This window comes from Lynx rufus, unplaced genomic scaffold, assembly GCF_022079265.1.
Source record: "Lynx rufus isolate CCGP_SWC_20201006 ecotype Redwood Valley unplaced genomic scaffold, mLynRuf1.p SCAF_3, whole genome shotgun sequence".
Classification (NCBI taxonomy): domain Eukaryota; kingdom Metazoa; phylum Chordata; class Mammalia; order Carnivora; family Felidae; genus Lynx; species Lynx rufus.
In genome coordinates, this window is record NW_025814845.1 from 151,652,286 (window position 1) to 151,670,460 (window position 18,175).

Genomic DNA, 18,175 nt, shown 5'->3' on the forward strand with positions numbered 1-18,175 from the left:
ACACTCTCCAGTTCCATCCATGTTGCTACAAAAGGCCATATTTCATTCTTTCTCATTGCCATGTAGTATTCCATTGTGTATATAAACCACAATTTCTTTATCCATTCATCAGTTGATGGACATTTAGGCTCTTTCCATAATTTGGCTATTGTTGAAAGTGCCGCTATAAACATTGGGGTACAAGTGTCCCTATGCATCAGCACTCCTGTATCCTTTGGGTAAATTCCTAGCAGTGCTATTGCTGGGTCATAGGGTAGATCTATTTTTAATCTTTTGAGAAACCTCCACACTGTTTTCCAGAGCAGCTGCACCAGTTTGCATTCCCACCAACAGTCTGCAATGATTTTCTTAATGGCATCGGAGAACCTATCTGCTGCCTCTTGGTCTGTAGAAGTTGCTTCTCCAGTTATCTTGACATTTTAAACCCAAACCTCTTTCTAAAATTATCAAACCATCCTTTTCTGGCATTAAATTCTCCACCTTTAGATCCTTCACCATCTTTCTGCTTTAAGTTTAATGACTTCGCTTTTTCTCAAATCATATTTGAATCTATTGGGAGGCCTTTCTTACAGCCAAAACTGCCTTTTCAATATGAGATAAATAGGTATTTCACAAAAAGTGCAAGATTCTTGTACCTGCTGGCTTCACATCTTTCTTTTTCTTTTTTTTTACAGTGGTCCTAACACTGGACACATTCATCTTGAAATGACGGACAACCTCAGCTATAGACCTCAATCTATGGCACATATGAAGCCATTCAACTTTTTCTTGTGATGTCATGACTTTTCTCTGCTTCTTGGGAGCACTTCCAGCATCACCAGCGGCACTTTGTAGGAGTCCTGTGGTGTTATTCAAGGCTTATGGTATTGCACTAAACACGATGAAAAATACGCAAGAACCATGAGAGATCACTCTTAACCGGGATATGCAATTTAAAAAACAGATGAGTTGTTCATGTAGAGATGATAAGTATCAAGTGGCATTTTAAGCGGATACTCCCAACCCTTGCGCTCACCACAATGCCAACAGGAGGTTGCTACAAAATATGACAATTGTACAGTATTACTATAGTTAATTTTATTCGGTTATGATCTAATACTGCATCTTTATGCTTGTTTACATTTCTCTCAACTGCAAATGGCACCATGCATGGCCCATTAAGTGTGTGTCCAAGTTTTGATAAAGTATAACTTTTCAAAATAGAATTGTCTGTATTTTATGGTAGTAAATGATAAAAACAGACTAGTATCTACATATATTTTATGCATATTCATGACATACCTTTTTCTTAATTTCTCCAATATTTCCAGGCAACGTCATTCATCTGTAAGTCCTTTCAAATTTTCACAAATCTCGAAAAAACTTTCCAATAAATTTATTGAAAACAATCCACATATAAGTGGACCCACGCAGTTCAAATCTATATTATTCAAGCGTCAACTGTACTCTCTACAAAGGATTTGTATCTGTTCTTAGCTAATGTGTCATTTAAAAGGGCCACTTAGGGGTGCCTGGGTGGCTCAGTCAGTTGAGCGTCTGACTTTGGCTCAGGGCATGATCTTGCAGTTCTTGAGTTCGAGCCCCATGTCAGGCTCTGTGCTGACAGCTCAGATCCTGAAACCTGCTTCGGGTTCTGTGTCTCCCTCTCTCTGCCCCTTCCCCACTCATGCTGTCTCTCTCTGTCTCTCAAAGATGAATAAATGTTAAAAAAAGAAAAAAAATTTTTTTTAAATCTTCCCCTCTTTAAAAAAAAAAAGGGGGGCCACTTAAATTCTTAATACCCAGGGAAAGAAAATATTCTAAAACTATGAAGATATTGCATTTGGGAAAGATACACAAAGGTATAGGCTTTTTATGATTATTATCAATTAAAGGCAGTGTGTGTTCACACAACAAGTACTGGGCAGAGAGAAGACAGCCTCCTAAATGGTATCTCTGCTTCTTTTCTTACCATCAGAGCCAAAGTGATTGTTTTAAAAAATGAGTCATATTATCTCATTTCTTTGCCCAAAATCCTCTAAAGGCTTCCCATAACATGCAAAATAAAAGTCAAAGTCCCCACAGTAACCACAAGGCCCTTCATGATTTAACTCCTTCTTAATCTCTGACCTCAGCTCCTCTTCCTCCCCTCTTTGCTTATTACACTCCAGCATATGGACCTTGTGTCACACGCACTCCTGCCTCAGGGACTCTGCACTTGTATTCCTTCTGCCTAGAATGGTTTTTCCACAGATCTCTGTATAACAACCCCCTTACCTCTTTAAGAGCTTTGTTTAAATATTACTTCATTGATGCCTTCCTGGACTATCATTTTATTTTTTTTATTAAAACAATTTTTAATGTGTTTTTTTTTAGGGTGGGGAGGGGTAGAGAGAGGGAGACAGAGGATCCCAAGCAGGCTCCGTGCTGAAAGCAGAGATCCGGATGTGGGGCTTGAGCTCACATGCTATAAGATCATGACCTGAGCAGAAGTTGGAGGCTTAACCGACTAAGCCACCCAGGTGTCCCTTGACTATCATTTTAAATTGCAAGCCCTAACCCCAATCCCAACCTGGCATTCCCTATTCTCTTCCCTTGCTTTATATGAATCCACAGCACTTATCACAATCTGATATTCTGTACCATATACTTTAGATATTTATCTTATTTTTTACCTTATCAACTCTTTGAGGGGATATATTTTTCCTGTTTCCTGCTGCAATAAACAACTTGATAAATAAGTGAATAAATTATCTGAGTCCTAGACTTAGTTCTACCATTAACTAGTAGCCTGACTCCAGGAAAGTCCCTTAATCTCTCTAGGCCTCAGTTTTCTCATCTCAGAGCTAAATACAAAGAACAAGTAACATAATATATCTAAAAATACTTTAAAGTATAAAAATTACTATTCAATATAAAAGTTAGTTTATAACTAACTAGTTGTAAGTGGTGGTGTTTTTACAGTCACCTCATTGCTAGGTAGAATAAAAATGTTCTACATGGAAGGAAAAAAAACAGGGACAAAACTTTTAGTCCAGGGGCACCTGGATGGCTCAGTCAGTTAAGCACCCAACTTCGGATCAGGTCATTATCTCTCATGGTCCATTACCCCACATTGGGCTCTGTACTGACAGCTCAGAGCCTGAACCCAGCTTCAGATTCTGCATCTCCCTCTCTCTCTGCCCCTTCCCGACCCCCCCACCAACGCTTTGGCTTTCTCTCTTTCTCAAAAAGAAACATTAAAAAATTAAAAAAAAAAAAAAAGACTTTCAGTCCAGTTACGAATGCATCAATAGCAACTGAGAAGCTATTTGTCATTCAGCCAGTACACCTGCCCACCTATTTATTATGTGTCACTGAAGACCCATGTATTGGCACCAGGATTAAAGCACATATGATTTGCTTGGGAATCCAGCTCTTACTTTTACAGGTGGTTTGAAAGCAAGGCCAATGCTGAACCCATGCGTATGGGGCCTTCTCCATCTTATGGTCATGCTAGTGCACATTTCTACAACAAAGCTGTTAAGGGGAGGCCTGGCCAAAGGACGTACTTGCCAAACATGAGCTCTTCGGCCAAAAGGAATGCTAAGAAGCAGTTCCTATGCATTCCTGACAGTTCATTTGATACACAGGTTGTTTTCACTCTAAGCTCCTAGTATCATCATATTCCTGAATTTTCCCAGGTGACCTTCCCCAAACCTTCCTCCTTCTTAATGTTCCCTATGAGGTGAATACAAACTCTTCCACTCCTCTCAATGCAAATGTCAATACCACCTGGACAACTTTTATGGTAAGGAAAGGGAAGGCTGGTGGCAAAGAGGGTGACAAGAAATTCTCCCAAGTACTAAATGAATGCATGAGTGTTAGAAGCAAGATGAATGCCAGGCTTCCACAGGGGATTCATCTTGACCTAAGTGACAATATGATGGAAACTAAGAAACTGGGAAAGGACCATCACAGAAAGACATTTGAGATTCAAATGACTGCAAGAGGGGGTTTCAGGGGAGTCCAGAGATATGGCCAAAAAACTTAAACTTTATTTTCCCACAAAACAGACGGCACTGATTCCCACTAAGTAAGCTTGATTCTGGAAAGCCACATCTGAAAGTGTTTTCTTTTTCTTTTTCTTTTTTAATGTTTATTTATTTTTGAGACAGAGAGAGACAGAGCATGAACGGGGGAGGGTCAAAGAGAGAGAGGGAGACACAGAATCTGAAGCAGGCTCCAGGCTCTGAGCTGTCACCACAGAGCCCGACGTGGGGCTCGAACTCACGGACCGTGAGATCATGACCTGAGCCGAAGTCGGACGTTCAACCGACTGAGCCACCCAGGCGCCCCTGAAAGTGTTTTCAATCATCTTTTTTTTTTTAACGTTTATTTATTTTTGAGACACAGAGAAAGACAGAGGGCAAACGGGGGAGGGGCAGAGAGAGTGAGACTGACAGACAGACAGACAGAATCAGAAGCAGACTCCAGGCTCTGAGCTATCAGCACAGAGCCCGATGTGGAACTTGAACCCATGAACCATGAGATCATGACCTGAGCTGAAGTCAGACACTTAACTGACTGAGCCAACCAGGTGCCCCTCAATCATCTTAAAGTAAGTATATTTTTAAAATATCTTTTTGAGTTCATTCACGATAAGGCCTATCATGAACTATCATTAATCGTCACCATATTATCATGAGTCTTGGCATCCCAGCTGGGACTTGGAAGAATCTATGGTCAGACTTGTACCAGAAAGATAGCCATCTGGCAAGCACCACCTTTGGTCCCAATGTGATTGGTCTTGACCAACTATAATCCTTTGTCTAAATCCTGGGGTACCAATGACATAAGAGGAAGATGAAAGGTGTTCCGTGTAGTAACTCCTGGTATATAAGGACACCTGGGATGTTGCTGACACTTACACACAAGAATTCATGAAAAGTTCACAGGGGCTCTTTCATCATCATTCACGCTATTTTGGCCAAAGGCAGGCAAAGCTAAACGATCATTTCTCAGTGTGAACCAAACATGTTGCTTCAACAGAATCCCACTTCTTAGGGTTTGGTGATAACATTCCAGTTATTTCTGAAAAAACAGATCTGGCATTTTTGATTTTTAATGCCTTAAAAAGAAAACTGTATGTTGTACTAGGCCTAAGAAATTTCATTCATAGGAATTATTTTACTCTTATTTATTTATACACAGCATCATTCCAAAAGGAAAATTTGAGACAACTCACCAAAAAAAAAAATTATATATACATAAGATAATAAATAATAAAGATAAAATGAGATTAAAAAAATAAGTGAGTCAGTAGACAGTTCCGAAAATACTTGGTAGTGAAAACTGCAGATAGTCCTACCTGTTCTATCTGTGAAAACTGGAAGGCAGAGACAAGGGAAAAGCACGCTGAAAAATATGTCTTCTGCTACCCTCAAATGCATTCACAATATTAAGCCAAAGCATGAAAAAGCGCTGCAGGTGAGATAGCTCAGCTGTTAGTCTTCACAGTGGGCAGCATTCCTGAGGAGGCTTTGTCATTTCCTGGCTGCTTATCCATTCTCATCATTCCAATATTTTCATAGCATTCCACATCTAGAAACAAGATGGCCCCCTCTCTGGAGTTGGCTTTTTCATCCTGGGTTGCTGAGGCTCAGGACTAGAACCCACAAGGCAACATGTCCCCTGGTCACAAGACCTGGGTGAGAACAGCAGAGAAGATGGCTGCTCCCCAGATCCAGCCTTGCCGGAGACATACCTTCTGCCACCGGACTATGTACGTGTCTGCTACTTTGTTTTGCCCAAATCTGTTGAGGCAATCTGTCTATTGTGATTGCATTTTCAAGTTTAGCCAAATGGTCACAAATTTCAATAATTTGGTTAAATCCCCAAGTGAAAATGGTCATTCAGTCAAATTAAAGAGGTTTCCATCACTTGTTAAATCACTTTTGACTTAAGCAACTGTATTTATATATGCTTCTAACTCCTGAATATACTTTTAACCCATGTTCAGATCCATGGAGCAAAGTGATAGATAAGGGATGGGGGTGGGGGGGGAATGACACTTCTTTCTTAATCAAACTGGATGTCAAGATAACCAAGTAGTTAATAAAAGGGCTAGTTCATAAGTAAAAGGAAATGTTAGAATTAAAATAGCACCATCCTATAGCCTTGGATAAAATAATGGACCTAGGCAATGATCATTAAGGGCTGCTAATTTAATGATTCAGTTATTAAATGCCTCCTGAATGGCTTACACACCCCACCTATGGATTATGATCAGGACTCTAACTCCCAATTTTTAGGAAGTACAGAGGATTGACAAATATGGCCATTCAATCTAGACTGAAGGAGATAGTGCAGAATAAATTATCTAATTTATTCAACAAATAAATTACAAGGAAAAAAAGAGAGATGAACTTACAGGTTAAAAGAGACTAAATATTTATATCAACCAATTACAATGTATGGACTCATTTGGATCTTGACTCAAACAAATGGTTTGAAAAAACATTTATGAGACAATAGTGGAAATATGGACTCATGGCATACTTGATGATATTAAATAATTGTATTTTTTGGTGTGATAATGGCATTATGGTATGTTTTCTATACAGCTGTTCTTTTTAGAGATATGTACCCAAATATTCATGGATAAAGTGAGATGATATGTAGGACACCTGGGTGGCTCAGTCAGTTGAGGGTCTGACTCTTGATTTCAGCTCAGGTCATAATGTCTCATGTTTGTGGAATTGAGCCCTGCATAGGGCTCCACACTAAGCATGAAGCCTGCTTGAGATTATCTTTCTCCCTCTCCATCTGCCCTTCCCCAGCTCATGCTCTCTCTCTCTCTCTCTCTTTCTATAAAATAAAATAAAATAAAATAAAATAAAATAAAATAAAATAAAATAAAATAAAATAAAATAAAATAAAATAAAATAAAATAAAACAAAATTAAATTTAAAAAATTAGATGATATGTGAGATTTGCTTTGAAATAACCTGAGATGGTGGAGAACAACTGAGAATACACATGAAAAACACTCAGCCCTAACTGATAACCTGAAGCTGAATAAGGAAGGCTTCCTTATATCAGTTTATTTTTAGTATGTTTGAAATTTTTCACAATAGGGGCGCCTGGGTGGCTCAGTCGGTTAAGCGTCTGACTTCGGCTCAGGTCATGACCTCACGGTCTGTGAGTTCGAGCCCCGCGTCGGGCTCTGTGCTGACAGCTCAGAGCCTGGAGCCTGCTTCAGATTCTGTGTCTCCCTCTCTCTCTGACCCTCCCCTGTTCATGCTCTGTCTCTCTGTCTCAAAAATAAATAAACATTAAAAAATTTAAAAAAAAAATTTTTTTCACAGTAAAAAACTAAAAGGTAAATATTTTTTAAAATCCATTAAAGAAATAATATTGATAGAAAATTCCTTATAAGATAACCAGTCTATTGATTGTTTTAGATGCATTACAAGTAATTTATGGGTTAAGCCAGAGAAGCATACTGTGCAACCCGTCACAGTGTGTGGCCTAAATATTCCCTGGTGTGTGTCAGCAGTCCAAAGAAAAGAGCAGTGTGACCAACAGCTCACAAATCTCCTCATGCTGCTCACTCTAAAGGGTTAGCAGTAGTACTGTTGACTGTCTCACATTACAGTGTTCTCCTTACACATACCCTTAAAAGAAATTTCTTTCTGTTTCTAGAATCAGGAAATTTTAAGATTCCCCCAAGCATGAAGATTTTCAATATCATTAAGTAAAACGTTGAAACCCATCACCACTTCACACATCGGGATGGCTATGGACAAACAAAATAACAAGTGTTGGCAGGGAGGTGAAGAAATTGGAATCCTTGTGCTTTGCCAGTGGGACTGTAAAATGGCTCAACCATTGTAGAAAATGGGTTGGCAGTTCCTCAAAAAGTACAACAGAGGATTACCATTTGATCCAGCAATTCCACTTCTAGGTATACTCATTAAAAGACTTGAAAGTAGGGTCTTCAAGAGATATTGGCACTTCCATGTTCATACCAGTATTATTCACAATAGCCAAAAGGTGGAAGCAACCCAAGTGTCCTTTGATAGATGAATGGATAAACAAAATGTGGTATATATATTTGGTGGAATACTACTCAGCCTTAGAAAAGGAAGGAAATTCTGGGGCACCTGAATTCTGGGGCTTAGATGGTTAAGCATCTGACTTTGGCTCAGGTCATGATCTCACAGTTCATGAGTTCAAGCCCCTCACTGGGTGAGCTCAAACCCCACCTCAGGCTCCATGCTGACAGTGCAGAGCCTGCTTGGGATTCTCTTTCCCTCCCTCTCTCTCCCCCTCCCCCTACCCCTTGCTCACTCGCACTCTCTCTCTCTCTCAAAAATAAATAAAAATAAATAAATCCCAATACACATCACAACATGGATGAACCCTGAAGACAGTATGCCAAGTGAAATAAGCCAGTCACAAAAGAATAAATATTGAATGATTCCACTTATTGGAGATATCTAGAGTAGTGAAACTCACAGAGACAGAGAGTAGAATGAGGGTTGCTGGGGCTTGGTGGAGACATAATGGAGAATAATTATTTAAGGTATACAGAATTTTAGTTGGGAAGATGAAAAAGTTCAGGAGATGGATGGTGGTGATGGTTGCACAGCCATGCGAATGTACTTAATGCCACTGAACTTTACATTTAAAGATGGTTAAAATGGCAAATTTTATATTATGTGTTTTACCACAATTTTTAAAAATGGAAACCAATCATACAACTAATTGGTCTTCACAATGCTGCTAGAAAATATAGAGCCAAATCTGTGGCCAACTTTAACAAATTATATTGTATCATGGCACGTACTATTTGTATTTCATTTCTCATATTTTTCTTTGGTCTAACATTTAGCTAATTCTAAAGTATGCAATTTTTCCATGTCTTGTATCTATTTTAATTTTCCTTTATTTTGTTTTATAACAAGGCCAAAGATAAATGATTGGGAAGAGTAAGAGCAAGAGAGAATATATTAGCTGTCTTATATCATCTGCAACATGGGGCTCAGTATTTTTCTTAAAAATGCTAGTTGAGCTAAACTGAATAACGATTAACTTCAGTTTTTGTCATTCTCCATATCTACATTTTTCTTCTAAAAAAGCTAAATCACAGAGAAGCAGTAGATACATAATTGTTTCTCTAGCACATCCTCTTGGGCATATTTTCTCGGTAGAAATTTAAGAAATTACTGCCATATAGGTAAAATGAATTCTATAAATCTTCTTCATTTTCAAAAGTTTACAAAAAGTTGGTCAATTGGATGGTCACTATATACTAGCAAGAACAGTGAAATAATTAGCCACAACTGATCAACTCAATAGGTGAGGCCAAAAGAGAAATCATGGCATTTTCTGAGAGCTCTGTGTTGATTCATAAGGAAGCAACCAGTCTCATTTAGACCCATAATAAGAGTGGCCTACTAGAAAGTTTTAACAAGGGCTGGTCAGTACTGGGCCAGTATTAGTTGAGTTCTCCACTAATGCAATCTGTTATCCTTCAAAATCCCTGAGTTACAGGGCTCATCAGGTATTATGCAAGAGAGATTATGGATCAAATGGAACTGACTAATGTTGGGGTCAATCGCCTGGGGCCTGGATCACAGCACATTCTGGCTGAGGAGAGCAGGTGGCCTCCCGGGGAACACTGCACAGGCTGTCCTATGAGCAGCAGTTCCTGAGATCTGTCCCATCTGTCCCCCATACCCTAAATGCCTTGAGGCATTAGCTCATGACATTCTGAAAACAACCCTGTGAGGCAGACATTCTTCACCTCATTTTACAGATGAGGAATGGGGCTTAGAGCAGGTAAGGTACTTGTCTAGAGTCATGTACCAAGGTTTATCTGACTGCAAAGGCCTCTGTGAGTTCAGAATTATTTATAGACTCCTCCACAACTTTCGTGTGTGTGGTGGGAGGTGGGGGGTAGAGCTTATTTTCTGGTTCTCACATGCATTCCAAATGACTGAGGTTGGTGGATACACGATTATCAAACATTACTGGATTTGGATGTACTCCTTTCTACAATGGGTTCAGTTCCATTCTCTAAGCACAAAAATCCCCACCCACACTCCAGCTTCCCTATTCTAAATATATCCTCCTCTCACACCCTCCCCGCCCCCAGGATATCCTCTCCAACTCCACACCTGTGCTCTTCCGGACTGGGACCAGGTGTGCTGTGCCATAACAAGCAATGTCATACAATCCAAATGGGATTTTCAGGGAGGTCTCTTCCCCTCTCCCTGTATTATCTGACCTCTCCATGCTCAAAAAGGAAATAAAAATTGAGAACATCACACACACACACAAAAGATAAATAAAATAAAATATATCTTAAAACATGTCCCTAAATGACCAATTATTGTCCCTTGAAGGTGCTTCAGATTATCATGGGAGGAAGGCCTATTTTTGTTTCCCCAAGTGCCTCATCACTTAAGAAGTTTGCACCAGTTAGCAGCCTGCTGTTCTAACAGTCTTGTGAATTTAGATTGTTTAGTTAATTATAAACACATTTCAAAGTCATTCTTTCTGGCCTTTTTCCTAGAATGAGTGACTGCCACTCTACAGCTCACAGAATGGTCTTCAATGGTTTTCAGTCAAGGTTCAGGGAGAAATATGCCACACCGGGATTTGATTATTTACCAACATAATGTTGGATTCAAGCCAATGAGCCACCAATATATTTTCCTTTGAAGTCTGACATATTGCCTGCTGCTTTCAATGCTGTTTTCTTGGCTAGCAGACAAAATAACTGTGGCTGTTTCAAAATTCACCTCCAATTGAAGTCAGGGGGAAAAAATGTCTTATGATTGGTTCATCTTACAGACATGGATCTCATTCTCCTTTGGAGTGCTCAAGGTGAGTCACTTGGACTGGGGTGCATCTGTGGCCCTGAAACAGTCACTACCCCTTGCTCTGGAATCAGCCCTTCCACACACCTATTTGAGAAACAGTCTGGTAAATTCTTGGCACCTTGGCTATAAACAGAGATAAACAAGGTCATCAGCACATTTTCATGATGTCTTGGATTGTCTTTTGCTCCCTCTCATTTGAGAAGCCCTAAGAGAACATGACAAAGAAAACATGTTTGAGATCACAGAGCCATTGCTGTCAGGATATTGAGAGCCTAAAACCCACCCTAAGAATTCATGGAGATACTTCTAGTGTTGTCACTGATATCAATTCCTATACATTAAGATTCCTTGCTACAGAACCTTACCTTTCTGCAGACAGGCTTGGTGTAGGTTTCTAAATGATAGGATCAAAGAATTTCTTGCTAGAAGGAATTTTTTCAAAAGGGTTTAACATTCTGAAATAAAGTAAATGCTCACTAATTGAGAAGAAAGACTCTTATATGCTATTTAGTCCCATTTTCCAATTTGTTAGGAATGACCATTCTATCATTTAAATACCTCTAGTGGTGGAGAACTCACCACCCTACACTACTGGATACTATAAGTACAATATTAAAATTGCAAAGGCATAACCTGTGATGATCAATTCTCCATCTCTTATGAAAGAGCTATGAACCTGGTTTATAAATATGAATTAGCTTTTAATTTCAAGTCATTCAGGAAGATATAACAATATTTACTGAGGAAAATCTTGGAAGTTAGTGAAACTACTGGTGCTGATACTATATCATATATAATATAGTATAGTCTGCATTGTTTTTTCACTTGTTTACTTCATTTTATATATCTAAGTTCAATTTCAACTTGACTCAATGTGTATTTATTACTCTTGGCACAATATTTTACAATATACACTCTTGTTATAGGTTTCAATTGCCTGAAACCCTTCAGGTTTGTACCTCATTATCTAATGTAATTTTTAACAGCACCCTTTCACTCTCAAAAGTACACTACTTTGGATGACAAATTTTATGGCACAGTACTGTATTTTAAAGTTTTTACAAGTTGTATTTCATTTTTTTAAGTTGTACTAAAAACCTTCGCAAATTCACACATCTTCCCAACCCCCAGCTTCTCTGCATTTTCCTCAATTAATAAGTTTTTATTTTATTTGAAAATGATAAATCTTCTTGACTATATATTTAATAAAATGAATAGTTGTTCTGTGCTTTTATTTTATTTTTTTTTTTGTTCTGTGCTTTAAAAAAAAAAACACCACCACAGAATGGCTGGAGCCTCTGTGCTCTCTGCATGGATGGAGTGGCTCACTGCCAATGGGATGTCACTTTCATTAAGTTATTGAGAGCTGGAGAGAACCTTTCTAAGTCAGGCACAGCATGCTGGCAAATGTAATGTGGATGTGTCCTCATGCCCGAGAAAGCATTCCCTCCACTTGACCAGATTTCTTTCATCTTTGGGTGCCTCAGTTTCTCTGTCTCTAACAGAGCACAATAATGCCCACTTCACAGGGCTGTTGTAGGATTAAAGGGATGATAGCCATAGGGCACTGTCAGCCACCGGGAACAAAGGCATGAAGTAATTGCAAAATGTTCGGTTCTGCTTCTCCAGCTTGTGGAAAAAGGGCTCCCACTGACTTGAAAGACAGCATCATACACAGACGAGGAGAAGCCCACTGGGAGAGCAGAGCCTATTACCTTCATTATCATTGTCCTAAAGTACAGAGGAGAGAAAGAGCAACAAAGAAGCTTAAGAACTGTGGCCACACAAAAACAAGACGAGGACTAACAAATGGGCTACGAAAGAAAATCTGAAAAAATAAACATCTTAGCTTAAAAATAATCTGTGAAGATTACATGCCAGAAACTAAGGAACACCTATATATTCTTTGGTCACGTGACACAATGACGCACTTGTGTATTTTTTACAATGGAGCGTACCCTGTCCTTTATACTTCCTTACATTATCCACTCTAAATGCCTAATGGCAGTTCAACGACCACTTTCAGAGTGGATTTAATTTAAAAGTTCCTCTGTAGATAGCATTCTGTAAAGCATCTTCAAATGATTAACCAATAGATAATAAAATTGCAACTGGCGATACTATTTTGTCATAAAATATTAACACCTCCAAGGCTGAAGAGTAAGTTGGGACAACTAGAAAGTGCCACTGGTGTTTGGTGAGCTCACAGTCAAGTAGATGTAAGACATTCCCCTGTATATTAACACATGCTACTAAAATCAAATGGGTAAAAGTGATAAGTAGTAGGAGATGTCATTCCAAGCAGTATTTTCCCAGCAAAAGCTATATGTCAAGAGTATTCACAAATCAATTTGCTAAATTGGCTTGGCTGGAAATCGTGCATTTGTGCATGGATCCAGCTGAAAGCCATTTCTGAAGCTACCAGACTTGCCCACGGCTTCTTCAACCAGTGCTAAGAGTCAGGGGACATCATAAGAAGAGCGTGGGCTTCAGGGTTAGTTACACTTGGACTCTAATTCTCCCTCCGCTACATCACTGGCTGAGTGACTTCGGGTAAGTCACATGAGCTCTCTGAGAAGAGGATTACATACTCATACCAGGCTTGCAAGGTGCCAGGAGGATTAAATGTCCAACATATGTCAAAGAGCCAAGTGCTATATACTTGGTTTAACCTTTTCAGTAGAGCTATAAACAACCCAGAATGAGAGAAGCCCACCCCAAAAGCCATCTGCTCCTTCTCTTCACTGCAGGCCAGGTGGACAAGTGATATAAAATGAGAACAGTTTTTAAAACATTAATATAAAATGCTTGCACCTACTTAACCCAAATAGGGCCTTAATTTAAGCATCTGGAAGAGTCAAACTGAAGTTCTAATAATGTAAACATTCTTAGATGTCAAAAGATATTCTAGTTTACAATCTGTATATTTCTGCACTTGCAGAAATGATACACGATTCACCTCTTAAAACCACACACCTTGGCCACTCACAGCGGGTTTCCTGAGGACTGCCTACCGCCAGATGAGCCTTGGGTCTTGAATATGTAAGATGGAGAAGCAAAGGCAAGTGTCTCAGAGCAGTCAATTCTCATCCTATTGGTGAAAAATGCTAAAGCTTGGAAAGGGAAAGGTGCTTGCCCAAAGCCAAGCAATGAAGGCCACGGGTTAGGATTTTTAGGAAAGCCACTACAAACCAAAACTGTAACAAATTATAATAATAATCTCATCACAGAGCTTTATTCACTGATATTTCCAATTCTGTGGCCAAACAACATCCATACCTGCCTGGTGCTGGGTCTGTCCCTTGGGAAGGAAGCTCTCCTCTAATAGCAAAACAGAGGAAACCCTGCTAAGATAGGTTAGCCTTATTTTATATTGCCCAATATGACATGGAACTGAGTGTCTAACATGTCTGGGGGGTGAAAAATCTGAAATACAAAAAAAAAATTATCAAAATAACCCATTGCACACTGATGTGACATTTGCTGTCTCTGGTAACTGTCCCCTGATAGTTTCAAACCTACAACTCCAGAAAAATGGCATTGTGTGAGCATAAGTACACAGAAGAAAAGTAACAAATATTCAGCACACATTTTTAGAGTGTCCATTATGCTTTTTTCTATAAAAATCAAATTCTCTGTTTAAATTTCTGAGCATAATAACTTCTAACCACTGATAAGTACATTTTAAAGGGTGCTAGCCCATATGGAGCAAGATTTACAAATACCCAGGCAGAATTAGTTCCCTATTTCATAACTCTCCAACCGCTAATCATTATTGATTACTAATTCTGGTTCCATCTCTGTGAATAAGTTAATACTTTATGCTGAATAGGCTAATTTAGAGGTGGGTGATCCTGAAGCTAATTTGCAGCTCAAGGAGAACTCCATGCTTTAAAGCAGCTTTACATCAAAAGCCTTACAGAAGAGGATCATCAAGACCAGGGTAGAATGGGAGCTAGAAGAAGGCATAAAATCAGGGACTTCAGGTTTTTAGGATGGGAAAGATCATAAAACCTGTCTAAAGGCTGAGGGGAAGGATCCAGAAGCTACAAGAAAACGAAAATTCAGGGGACAGAGGTAGTGACCCCAGAGAGGGTGATAAGGGATGGACCCCAGGGCATTGCTGGAGGGAAGAGTGAGGGGGGAAGGCAAAAACAAGAGGAAAGAGGACATCAGCAAGAAAAGGGAAGGAGGGAGAAAAGGAGGAAGGTAGGCAAAGAAAGTGCCAAGTATAGGGACATTTTAAAGGAAGTTTAGGTGACATTAAATATGGAAGTAAGGAACAATGAATTAAAAAGGACCTCATCACCAAAAGGTTTGGAAGCTAACAGGGAAGTTCTGCTCAACCACATAATTGTATATGGTAAATATATACTCAGAGATTAGATTTCATTCTGTTTAAAACATTTTAATTAACTTCTTTTCTAAGGAATATGCTGAATTCATAATGGAGGAGAAAGAGATTATTCAATTAGATTGATTTTTGTGGAATAACAACTCAAAACTACTTGAATCCCAGCCTTTGACAAAGTTACGTATCAATGTGGCGGGTGGGGGGAGCCTTCAAGGAAAGAAAAACTCAAACTGTAAATTATCAGGTTAATTCACAGTGTGGACATAAGAAACAGCAAAGACACAGTTTGATATTTGGTTTGCAAAGTGAGAAAAGAAAGCATATTAAATTCTATAGAATAATCTTTTCTGATCCCAGAAATACTAGGAACTCAATAGTTTTTTTTTTTTGTTTTTTTTTTGTTTTTTTGGCTCCAATGACTTGTAAATATCTACAAGAGCCCAGATTTTGAAGCCCTGAGGACACTTGCTAAAACTCAGAAATTTGGCACTAGTCATTGCACACAATTTGGGTTTTCTTTCAGAGTTGATATCTTACCAAATACAGCCATCTGTGTTCCCTCTGGGAAAGGTTCAACTGTTCTATTGCCATTGACATGATGTTTGGCTAGAAAAAAAAAAAAAAGAGGGAGAGAAGGAAAGAAAGAAATACAAGTTAAGTGTAAAGTTCCACACACATACTAACACATGTCATTAAATGTGTCAAAGAGTCTATTTCTCATTTTTAGTTAGAAGTGGCACCAAAGCTTACCCTTTTTAAGAGAGCTCCAATTATTTTGTTTTTAGTCGCAGTAACTGAAGAGCCTAGAAATGATCTAGCTAGTTTGGGCGTGTGGCTTTACAAAGAAGGGTGCCAGGGCCCGAGCTCATGCAGAGCCATACAGCTAGTGGCCACAGAGCCAGCCCAGCCCCAAAGCTCCCGACTCCTAGCCACAGGGCCCCACTGCACCAGGCCAGGTCCTAAAGAACAAGGAAGCTCCAGGTTCCAGGGAAAATTGGGGAGGCTTCGTCTGAAGACTCTTGATGATCACAATATTGACCCAGGCAAGGAAGTGAGCCGTGAAGACAGCAGGATAACATCAGGGCCAATTTTCAAAAAAATAGAATAGCAGAACACATCACTGCCCTACAATTCAAGTACTATTTCCAGGAGCCACAGACACTTGGCTTCTTAAAGACAAGATGGATGTCCCAGTGCTTCTTACTACCTACCCTTCATCCACCCTGGTTCCCTCCACCAATCATCCTTCCCACCCTGTGCATATCAAGGACTTAGAAATAAAATGTGACCAGGTATTAGTTTTCCAGCATTAACTTGTTCTCAAAACCTCCCAAAATGCAGTCAGGTAGAGAAAATCTGAGTATGTCCAGCTATGAGTATTTTTAAAATATCCTCAGCAATTTTTGCATGTGGGCATTTATGTTGAAAATATATAAGAATGGCTCAGAAGCTTTGACACCACATCACATAGCACATATATTTTGATTTCATGGGTCACATTAGATTTATGGAGCACTGGCAAGGGCTTAGCACCACAGCTAGGCTCTGAGGGGACTGGGGAGAGTAAGACACGGCCCTCTTGGAGAGTATAATTATCTTCAAGAGGTATAAATGCCAAACTTTACCAGAAAGCTTACAATTATGTGCTAAGTCTTGGAATGGAGACTAAAGGTACTGTAAAAGTTCATGGCAGAGGAACAGCATGCTGGGAAGTGGGAGCCAGCAACCTGGAGGAATTATAACTAGTGCAGAATCTTAAAGGAGAGGCAGGGTTTGGAAAGGCAGAGGGTGAGGAAGCACCTTGAATGAAAGCCAGGAGTGTGGATGTAACCAAGGCATCATCCAGGGCCAGAATAAAGTCTAGCCTGGGCATCGCCGAGGTGATATGTTGGGAGGCAGTGGCAAAGAAGGACAGATTGGTAGGCAGGGACCAGGTCATGGAAGGTCTTGAGAACCCCATCTAAGCTCAAAGGAACCCAAGGCAGGCCCTGCAGCACACTGCAAGTCTTTTGGAATCTGGAGGCTCAGCCAAGTTTAGACAATCCCTTCAGCATACCATCAATTCAGGGGCTCTCACTGGTTCCTAAGTAATGGTGGCACTATCCTAGGAACAGAAAACCTGGAGGAAGGGAAGAGGCTAGCCCAAGTCCCAGGTAGCCATGGGACCTTGTCAAGCACTCATTAATATTAGCAGCCATTGGTTGCTAAATCCAAAGAAGTGTGATGAGGCTTGATGTCGAGGTCAGAGTTCTGTTCTATGGTCAGCTCCCCACAGTCCCTGCCAGCGGTTCTAAAAGTGTTTGCCTTTACACAAATCAAGAGTTTTAAACCCATTCATCTTTAATCCACTCATCTCACTCATAAGAAACTCTCACTCTAAAGAAACATGGAGGGGGGGCAGGTGACACACGTAGCAATATTTATTACTTACAATAATGAAATCTTAAAATCAACTTAATATCTAAAAGTACTAAAATTGCTTAGAAAATTGTAATTTGTGATTTATCAAAAGCATGGAAAAAAAACATGGAATATTATGCAACATATTTTATTTTTTTAATGTTTGTTTATTTTTGAGAGAGAGAGTCAGAGTGTGAACAGGAGGAGAGGCAGAGAGAGAGGGACACACAGAATCCAAAGCAGGCTCCAGGTTCTGAGCTGTCAGCACAGAGCCCGACGTGGAGCTTGAACTCACAAATGTGAGATCATGACCTGAGTCGAAGTCAGACACTTAATTGATCAAGCCACCCGGGTTGATGTAACATATTTTAAATACAGCATTTGAGAGTTATATAGAAATATATATAGAAATGTGAAAAAAATACTTGGGATAATGGTAATTGAATACAATCCTATTACAACACTGGAGGTAGATTATAATGACAACTAATTAAAATATGAATGCTTATAGGAAAAGAGAAATGCTCCTCTGGCAGAGAAACATACAAAAATAAAAATGACCAGGCAC

At 39.5% G+C, this 18,175-nt stretch overlaps 1 protein-coding gene across 2 annotated transcripts in view; it reads right to left on the reverse strand.

Moving 5' to 3' along the window:
- Positions 1 to 18,175, reverse strand: part of MSRA (methionine sulfoxide reductase A) — a 453,971-nt gene that overhangs the window by 259,398 nt on the left and 176,398 nt on the right. Inside the window, exon 2 of one of the 2 annotated variants that reach the window (XM_047091958.1) lies at positions 15,745 to 15,813. The exons of the other annotated variant lie outside the window; for it this stretch is intronic. Coding sequence (XP_046947914.1) covers positions 15,745 to 15,813 — 69 coding nt within the window. The remainder of the gene's footprint in view (positions 1 to 15,744; positions 15,814 to 18,175) is intronic. 2 annotated transcript variants of the gene reach the window in all.